The sequence below is a fragment of the Diaphorina citri genome, unplaced genomic scaffold (assembly GCF_000475195.1).
Source record: "Diaphorina citri unplaced genomic scaffold, Diaci psyllid genome assembly version 1.1 scaffold231, whole genome shotgun sequence".
Lineage (NCBI taxonomy): Eukaryota > Metazoa > Arthropoda > Insecta > Hemiptera > Psyllidae > Diaphorina > Diaphorina citri.
In genome coordinates this window covers 122,744-136,043 of record NW_007377668.1, presented here as the reverse complement: position 1 = coordinate 136,043, position 13,300 = coordinate 122,744, and the positions used below count along the sequence as shown (strand labels likewise).

General features: G+C 37.2%; 1 protein-coding gene and 1 long non-coding RNA gene across 2 annotated transcripts in view; both read right to left on the bottom strand.

Moving 5' to 3' along the window:
* Positions 1 to 9,435, bottom strand: part of LOC103506372 (integrator complex subunit 9) — a 59,501-nt gene extending 50,066 nt beyond the window's left edge. Inside the window, exons 1-9 of the mRNA XM_026821436.1 lie at positions 9,301 to 9,435; positions 8,994 to 9,071; positions 8,616 to 8,807; positions 8,016 to 8,218; positions 7,468 to 7,747; positions 7,000 to 7,083; positions 2,068 to 2,270; positions 1,500 to 1,522; positions 533 to 613 (exon numbers count right to left, since the gene is read on the bottom strand). Coding sequence (XP_026677237.1) covers positions 533 to 613; positions 1,500 to 1,522; positions 2,068 to 2,270; positions 7,000 to 7,083; positions 7,468 to 7,747; positions 8,016 to 8,218; positions 8,616 to 8,807; positions 8,994 to 9,002 — 1,075 coding nt within the window. The 5' untranslated portion in view covers positions 9,003 to 9,071; positions 9,301 to 9,435. The remainder of the gene's footprint in view (positions 1 to 532; positions 614 to 1,499; positions 1,523 to 2,067; positions 2,271 to 6,999; positions 7,084 to 7,467; positions 7,748 to 8,015; positions 8,219 to 8,615; positions 8,808 to 8,993; positions 9,072 to 9,300) is intronic.
* LOC108252027 lies at positions 328 to 934 on the bottom strand. Its single transcript, XR_001809426.2, has 3 exons — positions 800 to 934; positions 533 to 610; positions 328 to 355 (listed from the first exon to the last, which is right to left on the bottom strand). It is a non-coding gene; the product is annotated as an uncharacterized LOC108252027 (long non-coding RNA).
* Positions 9,436 to 13,300: the final 3,865 nt, after the last annotated feature.

Here is a 13,300-nt window from a genome sequence, read left to right as displayed (position 1 = left end):
GAAAGAACTGTAACAATGGAGTTCATTGCTGATTTGCACCCTAGAAAGACCATATCATAACTTTTTTTTCAGAGGTCTGATAGAAAGAACTGTAACAATGGAGGTCTTATTATCCCGAAACCGAAGAGAGAAAGAGGAGAAATCCAGCCATTCCAAGACCAAATCTTATCGGTTTAGGATATTGATTTAGGACAATGTGTTTAAAACTTTACCATTGTCAGCTCCCATGGCGTAGTGGTCACTGCGCTCGCCTTATACGCGGGAGACCCGGGTTCGATTCCTGGCGGGGTCAAGAAATTTGTATCATGCAAATGATTGATTCCGTGTCTTTGTTTGGATGACTGCTTAGGCTGTACTGCAAAATAGAAAACAAGCAGATCTTTATTTTTCCTGTGGATAAAACTAAATTTGAAACCTTGGAATTAGTAATACTTAAATAAGATGATTGATTTTAGCCTCACATTTGGTTTTGACTAAAAAATTTTTATGTAAAGGGAATCTATAACATCATTATTGGTACAAAGCAACTTACCACTTTCATTTTGATTCTTGATATCTCTCATCCACTTTTCATCACAAGTAATATTGTTAAGATCAGAATGAAGTAACACTGCTAGAAACAAGGAAAAGATTAACTATCAACAAATCACAAAAATTTGAGATCTTGGCACAATAAAGTAGGTTTAAACTGTTTAAAGTATGTTGGTAGGTAAGTTATCCTATCCTTTAGGTTTTACTTTGATTTCAACTGCCTATGGTCTCCTCATCAGCTTTTGTAACAAGCTAAATGGCTACTCACATGAAGTTCACTAAGCCTGAAGAAAACCTTGAAAAACCAACATCACACGTTATCCACAGATTATAAATATACCAATGGTCACTAATTCAAAAATCAATCAAACGTAGCGTTGCTTAACTTTGGTGACAACTGACAAATGTCAAAATCAAATGCCGAGAATCCAAAAATCAATCAAACGTAGCGTTGCTTAACTTTGGTGACAAATGTCAAAATCAAATGCCAAAACATTTTTGAAATTTCCCGGGTGATTGTTATTTACATTTTTGAATTTCAACGTTGCCAAGTCTACTTGAAATAATTTTCATGCACATAAAAATGTGCATAATATATTCGACTTCTCGCTTGTGCTCATCTATTGCTCATTCATTTTTCGAAAACCAGAACCAAAATCAAGATCCTGCTTACGACAAGGGAAAATATTAGCCTTTTTGCTTTTTCTTACCTATGTTCTCGTACACCTACTTATGACAAAAGTGAGTCGGTCATCTCCACTAATATTCTCCTGCGTATTGCATACTTAAATAATAAGACGGCATTCATACAAATATACCTATCTTGGATTGTCCATTACTGGACGCTGTGCTGGCAATCAAACTGTCCAAATTATCCCCATTCTGAAACATTTTTGGTCCTACCTAGGTATCTACCTTTAGCTACTTACCTACCTAACTAGGTACATATTTATGTACCTAAACTAAACCTTTTCCGTACGCCACGTTACATCTGAAAACAACACCCTGTAAGAACGTTAAATACTAGCAACATATGAATATTATGAACGTTAAAAAAAATCCCCCAAAAACCAGTTATTTTGGTTTTTTGGCATTATGGTTTTTTGGACAAAATTTGCACCTCCACTTTCGTGTTCCTGTTAAAAAGACCTTTAATTTGATATATAGGTCGACCAAGTTTGGATAAGTCCTTCTATGGGGACAGACCGACCGACAGACACCGAAGCGAATACAATAGTCCGTCCCTTATACCTACCTTTTTATTACTATTGTAATAATAAAGGAAGGACGGACTAAAAATTAACAGTGAACGAGAGTAGCAAGTAAGCGAGAGAAGAAAAAAAAAAAAAAAAAAAAAACAGTATCACTCAATCCTAGACTTAGTCCCTATTAAGTATAACTCCAAATAAGTGCTATTCAATTTTTCCAAGTATGATTTTCCCTTGCTTTCTAAAGTGTTTATAAAAGGGCCCTACTGGTTCCAAATAATTTAATTTTATAAACATAGATACCCAAAAAATAAAATAATATTCTTACTTTCCAATCTGGAGAGTGGGTTCTGTTGCATACACAACACCTTCAAACCCAGTACCCTCGGTAATAAAAGGTAATGCCAGCATTGATAAATAGTTGGAGATTAGAATCATGTTCACCTCTGAGAAATCAACAAGCTGAGATAGAGGAGGTTGAAATTCAGGAGCAGAGTCTACAAATACTTTGCCACAGCATTCTTTCAATTCCTGAGGGAAAAAAGATAATTATTGTGATTACCACCTCATTAATTAATATCAGTGACTACATTATGAACTGTTTGATATCATAAAAAAAAAATCCTAATGGTATCAGTTAGGTATCAAACAATGCTAGGTACTCAAGTAAAATACAGAACTTTTAGGACCAAATGTAATACTTGTAGACAGGCCTTTTACATGTACTTTTATAATTGGGTAGTTTCAAAAAGGTGTTAGTTACAACTCAGAAACACAAATATGGAGAATTTCAATACCTACCCCTTCCAACTGTGCTTCGGTGCATTCTCTCGGTATCCATGATGGTAGATTATTGAACTTTGCAGTAGGAATAATTGGCAGAGGTAGAAAATGCATCAAAGGTAATGCACACAGGCCCGCGAAGCCGCGGGAGCGCGAAGCCGCGGGAGCGCGAAGCCGCGGGAGCGCGAAGCCGCGGGAGCGCGAAGCCGCGGGAGCGCGAAGCGCGACCTCATGCACAACCCCGCGAAGCCCCGGGAGTGTGCAGCGCGACCGTAAACAAGGGAGCGCGAAGCGCGACCCCATGCACAACCCCGCGGAGCCCCGGGAGCGCGCAGCGCGACCGTATACGCAACCCCGCGTAGCGAACACGCGAACCCCCCGAGCACGAGTGCGAGTCAATGTCTATATGATCGGTGGCAATATTTCCTGCTCTCATTAAGCGGTTAGGAAGGGAGAATTTTATTATATTAGATTTTCTTTTGTTTAATTTAAATAACTCTTTGTTACGTGTAGTTTTTATGTTGATTCGAAAGTTAATTGATTGTAAGACGTCTGAACATTCTACTTGATTATTTAACAATTTATGTAAAAAGGTAATTTCATTCAGTTCTCTTCTATTTTGAAGTGTTAATAGGTTGTTTTCTTTTAAAATAGAGCTATATTCGTGATCAAGTATTGGGGCCTTATTACGATAGGCAATATGACATTGAAATTTGTTTTGCACGGTTTCGATCATATGACATTGATTCTGATAAAAGGGGGACCATAGGACAGAACCGAACATACATATGGGTTTCTCATAGGTAATGGTAACCTAGCTACCCAAATATTGCATAAACCATTGTATGGTAACCACTGTTTATTAGATGTACCTACAATCCTAAATATTGTAAACTACTCATAATAATTACCTAACTGGAGGATTTAGAATTTACAGAACAAACCAAATTATGAGAAACGAGAATTTCTTATGCACACAATAGGTATACAGGGCCAGTTTATGATGTATACCTACAAACCCTCCAAAGGGGGGGGGGGGCTGCTAAGTACGGCCCTATCTCGTGTAGAGCGAACCTATGACCCTTAAATTGTAGCGCTCTTGTGATTTAGGGTGAGCGGGAGGGGGTACCTTTGTAAAGTTCGTAAAAAATGACTACCTACTAATTGGTAAGGTATACCTACTTATGAAGTTATCTAACTTATCTGTGTTGAAGTTTCCTCCTTGATTTTTTCCTGGCTCCCTCCTTGAATTTTTCCGACAAATTATTAGGCTTTTCTCCATCTCATTTTTTTGTTCCCATGAACTCGTGCCTCTCTAGGTCCGGCCCCTGTGGACCTGTGCGTAAATCTGCCCCTGGCAATAAGTAGGTACCTACCTACCTACATAGTTCAAACTTACATCGGTGTACAGCTACAGTCTGTCATCTCCACTAATATTCTCCTGCGTATTGCATACTTAAATAATAAGACGGCATTCATACAAATATACCTATCTTGGATTGTCCATGTCCATTACTGGACGCTGTGCTGGCAATCAAACTGTCCATTCTGAAACATTTTTGTTCTGAAACATTTTTGTTCTGAAACATCCCCATTCTGAAACATTTTTGTTCCTACCTAGGTATCTACCTTTAGCTTCATACCTACCTAATTAGGTAGGTATGTAGCTAACCTAAACCTTTTCCCTACGCCACTTTACATCTGAAAAGAACACCCTGTAAGAACGTTAAATACTAGCAACGTATGAACATTATGAACGTTAAAAAATTAACAATGAACGAGAGTAGCAAGTAAGCGAGAGAAGAAAAATAAATCCGTATAACTCGTGTTCATTGTTAATGTTCACTATTCATATTGTATTCAGTATTCAATCAGTCTTCACTATTTCTTTCTCTAAGATATAAAGATATTCCCGTAACTCGATAGTTACCTATTAATCCTAATTTTTGTGAATAAAAGTTTTAACTCTGTACCTACTCTACAGTTTTATTGTGCGATTTATTTTTATTTTTTTTTACGAGTGAAAAATACCAATTTTTTTCGCGGATTAAAAATAAACAAGTGGCAACTTAGGTAAAATTATTATACCTTCCGCTTTTGTCGAACAAACAACTTGTTCTTTTTGGAAGCCGTCTGAGAAATACGATCTTTACGTATCTATAGGCAGTTTGGAAAACAACTTATTTGATTATTGTCTGTCTGCTGGTAAGTAGGTACCTACCTATAAACTTTTTTTTTTTTAAGAGGTTTGACAGAGGGAACTGTAATTGCTATGGTCTTATCGTCCCGAAATCGAAGAGAGAAGGAAGACAGGATAGGAGAAAGCCAGCCGTTCCGAGACCGAACATTATCCCATCAGGATAAAATCCGCCCCGGGCGAGAATCGAACCCGCGGCCTAGCGCTTACAAGGCAGACGCACTACCAACTAAGCTAACTAGGCTGGCTCTATAAACTTTACTGATCCCTATCATTTACTAACCACTGTAAGCCAAACGAATCCAGTACCCAGTGGATAGCTTGGATTCAATGGATTTGGATTTTCAAAAGACTTTTTTTTGTCAAAAATAATCCGGATTAATTAAATTAAGAAAAAAAAATCCTCATGTGCGTAGGTACCTTCTTACCTATATTGATAGTAAAAAGTAAAAATTTAATGCTAATCGTATAGGTAAGGTACCTACTTTTACTTTCCAGAAAACATCATAACACGCAATGTTCCCATCATGCTATCATTCTTATTTATCAAAAGTAAATTGAAATCTGGACTCTTAAATTAATGCTAAACCCTACAATAATAAATTATACAATTATTCATACCTACCTACATACCTACTTATAATATTAACTACAGGTCAAGAAGACGCATACATATGTACCTATAGGTACTTAAGTACATAATATATCTATGTAAATATATATGTACATAGGTACCTATAGGAAGGTATGGGTATTACATGATGATCATACTTTTTAAGAATTAAGTGCTGATGGAATGAGGTTAATAAGGTTAAGTGGCAGAGAATGCCTAACTTCGTCCCGATTTTAATTTTACTGTTGCTTTTTTGTCACAAGTAGGTACCTAGGATGACTCTGGACCGTATTTGGGGGGGTGGGGGGGGGTTTACTCCAGAAGTAGGTTACCACTTGTCACTGGTCGCTGTGGCCAAATCCCCAAATATAAGTTCTTTCTGGAGTAGGGGAGCCTGCCAAACATAGTGTGCTCCGTATAGCCTTTCTGGAACAGTTGGGTTTAGTAAACATACCTATTTATTTATTATTTTTTTTTTACAAATTCACGGATAAAATATCCATTTTATTACATTAAACAAAACATCAAACAATAGGTGTACAAACAAGAGAAAAAAAATACATACAGTATTAGGGGTGGACAATGAAAGTAGAGTGATTACGGTACTAGGGACATCGATTGACGTCCGGTCGACTATGTGTGGACAACTGGACACACCTTAAGAATAAGAACTCCAACAATCCACAACCCATCATTCAGGCATGAGGTGCCACCCCTAACTGTTAAGCTGATAACATGATAATGATAACAGTAGGTACCTAATATGGAATGGAAAGATAGGGTTCACGTCACCGGGCTATGGGCTAGGGGCTAACTGATAACAGCATACAATAGAAATATATTAGGGGCTACGTCACCTAACTAGGGGCTAGGGGATAATGATAACAGTAGGTACCTAATATACAATGGAAAGATAGGGCCTACGTCACCGGGCTATGGGCTAGGGGCTAACTGATAACAGCCTACAATATAGAAATATAGGTATTAGGGGCTACGTCACAATCCTAAAATATGGGAGGGTTAAGCACACATTAGATAGATAGGGGTTACGTCACCTAACTAGGGGCTGGAAGCTAACTGATAACAGCATACAATAGAAATATATTAGGGGCTACGTCACCTAACTAGGGGCTAACTGATAAAAGCATACAATAGAATATATTAGGGGCTACCTCACGATTCTAAAATATGGGAGGGTTAAGCTCACAATACATAACCTTGATAGATCAGTGGCATATAGTCAAACTGTCATAACAGTACCTAGGTATTAGGTACCTATAGGTAATAGCTATGGTACATATGTAGGTACCTAACACCTAGGTTGACATTTTCTCACTTGGCACTCAATTGTTTGGCGGGATGAGCGATTTGGCCAGGCATAAAGTTCGAACAAACACACACACATTCATTTTTATATATTAGATAAAGGAATTTTCAACTATGTTAAGCATACTTAAATGCTTGTCAAAATATCGTTCTCCAATTATTACACCTAGAAACCTAGATAAAAATTTGTCACTTGACTTTGACTTGGACTCGAACCACCACCCTCCAGAACCAAAGTCTAACGCGTTAACCACTGCACCACTGAGGTTGGTAAGATATAATTAAGGAGCATGGTAGTGCTGCGCCCGCCAAGTCAAGAAAGTTTGACCGCGCTATTATACACACAGGCCACAATCTAACATGATGGTCATTTCCTTGAACCTCAGAATGTAGCATGCTTTGTTTGGATGACTGCTTAGGCTGTACTGCAAAATAGAAAACAAGCAGATCTTTATTTTTCCTGTGGATAAAACTAAATTTGAAACCTTGGAATTAGTAATACTTAAATAAGATGATTGATTAAAAAAAAAAAAAAAAAAAACAAGTGATAAAAAAATCTTCCTAATAGAATATTTTTTCCTGATAGAATATCCCATTGTCTACCAACTTTCAAGTTAATCAGCTTAGTTCACTGGGATTTGAAATCAATGATCTCATGATTAGTACTTAGCTACTTATGTAGGTGTGTGCTTGATAGGAGAGAGCTACATATTTCTTGTACCTACTGTGATGGGACTTGGTAGACCTGTGCATGAGCCCTACAAGGCCCTACACTTGAATTTAGACCACGCTACGCCACTGAGAGCTACATATTTCCAATACAAAATTATAGCAAACTCAATACACCGATAAAGGAAGTAGAGCTTGATATAAAAACTTGTTAAACCTACCAGTTTCTCATCGTAGCCCACCATCTGTACCCGAGCCAAACTGGCATAGACTGACTGCAGGTTGTATAACTGACGCCAACTCCGGGGTTTGATATCTTCGGAGAAGGGAGAGATGAGATGAGAGATATCCTTCCAATGAGAGGCTGAGGTGAGTTTGGGAGTCTTCTCAATATATTGGACCAACTCTTCTAAGTAGAACCTGAAATTGAAGCAAATTGTTGAACAAAACAGAAATCAAGCTTGATACTTACCTACCTATTTAAAAGAGATACCTACCTTAGTGGAAAAAAAAACAATATCACTAAATCCTAGACTTAGTCTCTATTATAACTCCAAATAAGTGCTATTCAATTTTTCCAAGTATGATTTTCCCTTGCTTTCTAATTTGTTTTTAAAAGGGTCCTACTGGTTCCAAATAATTTAATTTTATAAACATAGATACCCAAAAAATAAAATAATATTCTTACTTTCCAATCTGGAGAGTGGGTTCTGTTGCATACACAACACCTTCAAACCCAGTACCCTCGGTAATAAAAGGTAATGCCAGCATTGATAAATAGTTGGAGATTAGAATCATGTTCACCTCTGAGAAATCAACAAGCTGAGATAGAGGAGGTTGAAATTCAGGAGCAGAGTCTACAAATACTTTGCCACAGCATTCTTTCAATTCCTGAGGGAAAAAAGATAATTATTTTGATTAATAGGTACCTCATTAATTAATATCAGTGACTACATTATGAACTGTTTGATATCATAAAAAAAAAAAAAAAAAAAAAAAAATCCTAATGGTATCAGTTAGGTATCAAACAATGCTACTCAAGTAAAATACAGAACTTTTATTATTATTGAATTTTTTTATTAATAAAAAAAAAAAAAAAAAAAAAAAAAAAAATCCTAATGGTATCAGTTAGGTATCAAACAATGCTACTCAAGTAAAATACAGAACTTTTAGGACCAAGTGTAATACTTGAAGATAGGCCTTTTACATGTACTTTTAGAATTGGGTAGTTTCAAAAAGGTGTTAGTTACAACTCAGAAACACAAATATGGAGAATTTCAATACCTACCCCTTCCAACTGTGCTTCGGTGCATTCTCTCGGTATCCATGATGGTAGATTATTGAACTTTGCAGTAGGAATAATTGGCAGAGGTAGAAAATGCATCAAAGGTAATGCACACAGGCCACAATCTAACATGATGGTCATTTCCTTGAACCTCAGAATGTAGCATGCTTTGTTTGGATGACTGCTTAGGCTGTACTGTAAAATAGAAAACAAGCAGATCTTTATTTTCCCTGTGGATAAAACTAAATTTGAAACCTTGGAATAAGTAATACTTAAATAAGGTGATTGCTTTTAGCCTCACATTTGGTTTTGACTACAATTTTTTTTATGTAAAGGGAATCTAAGTATAACATCATTACTTATTGGTACAAAGCAACTTACCACTTTCATCTTGATTCTTGATATCTCTCATCCACTTTTCATCACAAGTAATATCGTTACAATCAGAATGAAGGAACACTGCTAGAAACAAGGAAAAGATTATTTATCAACAAATCACAGAAATTTGAGATCTTAGCCCAAGAAAGTAGGTGAAAAGTATGTTATGACTTATGACTAGCGCTTGCTAGGTAGTACTTGTAACTTCGAGGTTTTCTGGGCTTATCTTTTAGGTTCCAAGATTTTACATTGATTTCAACTGCCTATGTTCATCTCTCATCAGCTTGTAACAAGCTACCTGGCTACTCACATGAACTTCACCAAGCCTGAAGAAAACCTTGAAAAACCAACATTACACGTAATATCAGATCATAAATATACCGATGGTCACCAATCCAAAAATCAATCAAACGTAGCGTTGCTTAACTTTGGTGACAAATGTCAAAATCAAATGCCAAAACATTTTTGAAATTTCCCGGGTGATTGTTATTTACATTTTTGAATTTCAACGTTGCCAAGTCTACTTGAAATAATTTTCATGCACATAAAAATGTGCATACTCGACTTCTCGCTTGTGCTCATCTATTGCTCATTTTTCGAAAACCAGAACCAGAATCAAGATCCTGCTTACGACAAGGGAAAATAATTATTAGCCTTTTTGCCTTTTCTAATTACCTATGTTCTCGTACACCTACTTATGACAAAAGTGAGTCTGTCATCTCCACTAATATTCTCCTGCGTATTGCATACTTAAATAATAAGACGGCATTCATACAAATATACCTATCTTGGATTGTCCATGTCCATTACTGGACGCTGTGCTGGCAATCAAACTGTCCATTCTGAAACATTTTTGTTCTGAAACATTTTTGTTCTGAAACATCCCCATTCTGAAACATTTTTGTTCCTACCTAGGTATCTACCTTTAGCTTCATACCTACCTAATTAGGTAGGTATGTAGCTAACCTAAACCTTTTCCCTACGCCACTTTACATCTGAAAAGAACACCCTGTAAGAACGTTAAATACTAGCAACGTATGAACATTATGAACGTTAAAAAATTAACAATGAACGAGAGTAGCAAGTAAGCGAGAGAAGAAAAATAAATCCGTATAACTCGTGTTCATTGTTAATGTTCACTATTCATATTGTATTCAGTATTCAATCAGTCTTCACTATTTCTTTCTCTAAGATATAAAGATATTCCCGTAACTCGATAGTTACCTATTAATCCTAATTTTTGTGAATAAAAGTTTTAACTCTGTACCTACTCTACAGTTTTATTGTGCGATTTATTTTTATTTTTTTTTACGAGTGAAAAATACCAATTTTTTTCGCGGATTAAAAATAAACAAGTGGCAACTTAGGTAAAATTATTATACCTTCCGCTTTTGTCGAACAAACAACTTGTTCTTTTTGGAAGCCGTCTGAGAAATACGATCTTTACGTATCTATAGGCAGTTTGGAAAACAACTTATTTGATTATTGTCTGTCTGCTGGTAAGTAGGTACCTACCTATAAACTTAAAAAACGCGTCCCGAATTTTTTCTGGGACAAAAACGGAAATTCGGGACAAAACGCCCCAAAATCAAAAACTGAACGGGACGCCGGACACCCCCTGAAATTCGGGACTGTCCCGGCCAATTCGGGACGTTTGGCAAGCCTAGTTCTAGCTCTAGCCAAAGTCTACGAAACAGAAGAAGAAGGAGGAGGAGGACCAGGACAAGGTCAAGGAGGAGGAGGAGGAGGAGGAGGAGAAAAAGAAGGAGGGGAAGAAGGAAAAGGAGGAGAAGAAGAAGAAAAAAGAGAAGGAGAAGAAGAAAAGGCTCTCTTTGATTACCCATTTCGGTCATTTCCTATTTGTAATTGTAAGCCACAAAAGGAAACTTCAATGAAACCATTTTATCGTCACTAAAACAATTATTAAGGAACATAAAATTTAATGAGCATTGTCTCATAACTAATTTAATTAAAATAATAATAATAGTGCCTCCAATATCACTATTCCGAATAACATTCCTCGCCAAACAAGCAATAATTAATGAGCTGCCCCTTTTATTTGTGGACAAAGACTTGTCCCCTGGATTTCGCCTGTCAAAAGAGACAATAATGAAAATTAATTAGAGACTGGCCTGCCGTTCACTTTGTTATGCGGGGAATAAAAGTAAAATTATTTGTTAGCATGCATTCATACTATGAAAATTTCATAGAACTATTGCTAGATAATCTACATGTGCAGCTACATTATGTCGAATGCTTTATAGAATGAAATGGTCAATACACGTATCTTTAGCATGCATTTACGTAGACTGGCCTCAAAAATACAATACTAATTGATTAATTGAGAAAGATTCTTTTGTATTGCCAATCAGACAATTTGCATACCTATTATCCCTAGTCTAGAGCTAGACCAGAATTACCCTTGTACAGACGGTGTCGGCGTTTTTCACCATCAGCATCTCAATTAGCCCTGGGGTGATTGCTTTGGGCTTTGGTTTTGACTACAAAAAATTTACGAGTGGATGCGCTGCGCACTCAACCTTTGTTTTTTTCTTTAACAAGGGAAATTTCAGTCCGGTATGCTCACCGTATGCTCCCTGTTTAAATTTCCTCAGTCAGACTAAACTGGTCTACTCCCTGTTTAAAGTCCCCCAGTCAGACTAAACTGGTCTACTCCTTGTTTAAAGTCCCCAGCCAGACTTATTATTCTGATAGTAATATTCATAATCATTATATTCTTGAGGATTCTTATGACGATGTGTGGAAACTGCTTGCCGGAGAATATGTGGGTCACACTACTCATAGAGATGTCACTTGTCATTACCCTCCACATGAAGGAGTCCTCTTCACTGAGATGGAATAGAAAGGGAAATTGAGCGAGGACAATTCAGAGACAGAAGTGGGAGAAAGTGGTATACATAAGGACTCTGATAAAAGTGTACGCAAAAGAGAGTGAAGAAAAGGTGAAAACGCAGATAAAAGTGGGAGAAAGTGGATAAGGACTCTGATAAAAAGTGTAACAAAAGAGAGTGAAAAATAAAGGTGAACACTAGACATAGGTAAGTGGGAGAAAGTACATAAGGACTCTGATAAAAACGTACACAAAGGCGGTGATGAAAGAGATGAAAACACAACCGCGAGCATTTAAGCTTTTTTGTTTTCGTCTAATGAGGAAAAGACACTCGTTAGTGCCGAATTTGTGGGTAGAGTGTCTGCCTTGTAAGCGCTAGGTTGCGGGATCGATTCCCGTCCGGGCAGATTTTATACTGAAAGGCTACGGTTCTTCAAACAAGGCACATTAGTTGTGTTACCCTTTCGGAAACAGAACCGATGCCGATGGCGTGCCATCTTGGACTGGTTTATTTTTAGTTTAGGATAACGCCAAAAGAAGAGAAACGAGGGGAAATTCCGAAAGGAAAATACGACTATTCTAGTCTAGAACGACTGGAAAGAGTTCTACATAGTCTATTGCGACTCTTCTGAGCTGACAGATTGTCTAGACTTTTTTGAAAATAGCTAAAGTTTTTTGTCGACTGAACAGTAATTAGCTGAAATCTCTGTTGTCTAGATTTCTAGAACATTAGAGTATCTCTCTCCCTCTCTCTGTTCTTTTTCCATTTTCATTTACACAGAGTTTTTACATACCTACTCCCATTCACCCAATGCTCCCAATAGGAATATCCAGGATTTCGGACTACCACCCACGGCACCATTCTCCAGGTTCCAGGAAGACTCGTAATTCCTGCAGCAAAGATCTGCCTGACAAGATTAGCATACATGTTTTATTTATATTTTCGTTATTTACGACCAAATAAGCGGCAACATACAGTACTTTGCGCTCTAGTAATTTCCTTCAACTTGATACGTACCTCGGCGCGCGAGAGAGAGAGAGAGAGAGAGAGAGAGAGAGATGGGGAGGTATTCATCATGTTTACATTAAGATAGGAAACAATAAGGCCTATTAGTAGGTATCAACATCAACCTTTCTAACTCTTAACATTTCATATCAACATGAACATCATGCATACGGAATACTGGGTGAATCATATTACCATGAACATCATGTATACGAAATACTGGGTGATATGGTCCAGTGTTCTAACATGAAACAATTTCGTTATTTACGACCAAATAAGCGGCAACATACAGTACTTTGCGCTCTAGTAATTTCCTTCAACTTGATACGTACCTCGGCGCGCGCGAGAGAGATAGAGAGATGGAGAGGTCTGCATCATGTTTACATTAAGATAGGAAACAATATGAGGCCTATTAGTAGGTATCAACATCAACCTTTCTAACTCTTCACATTT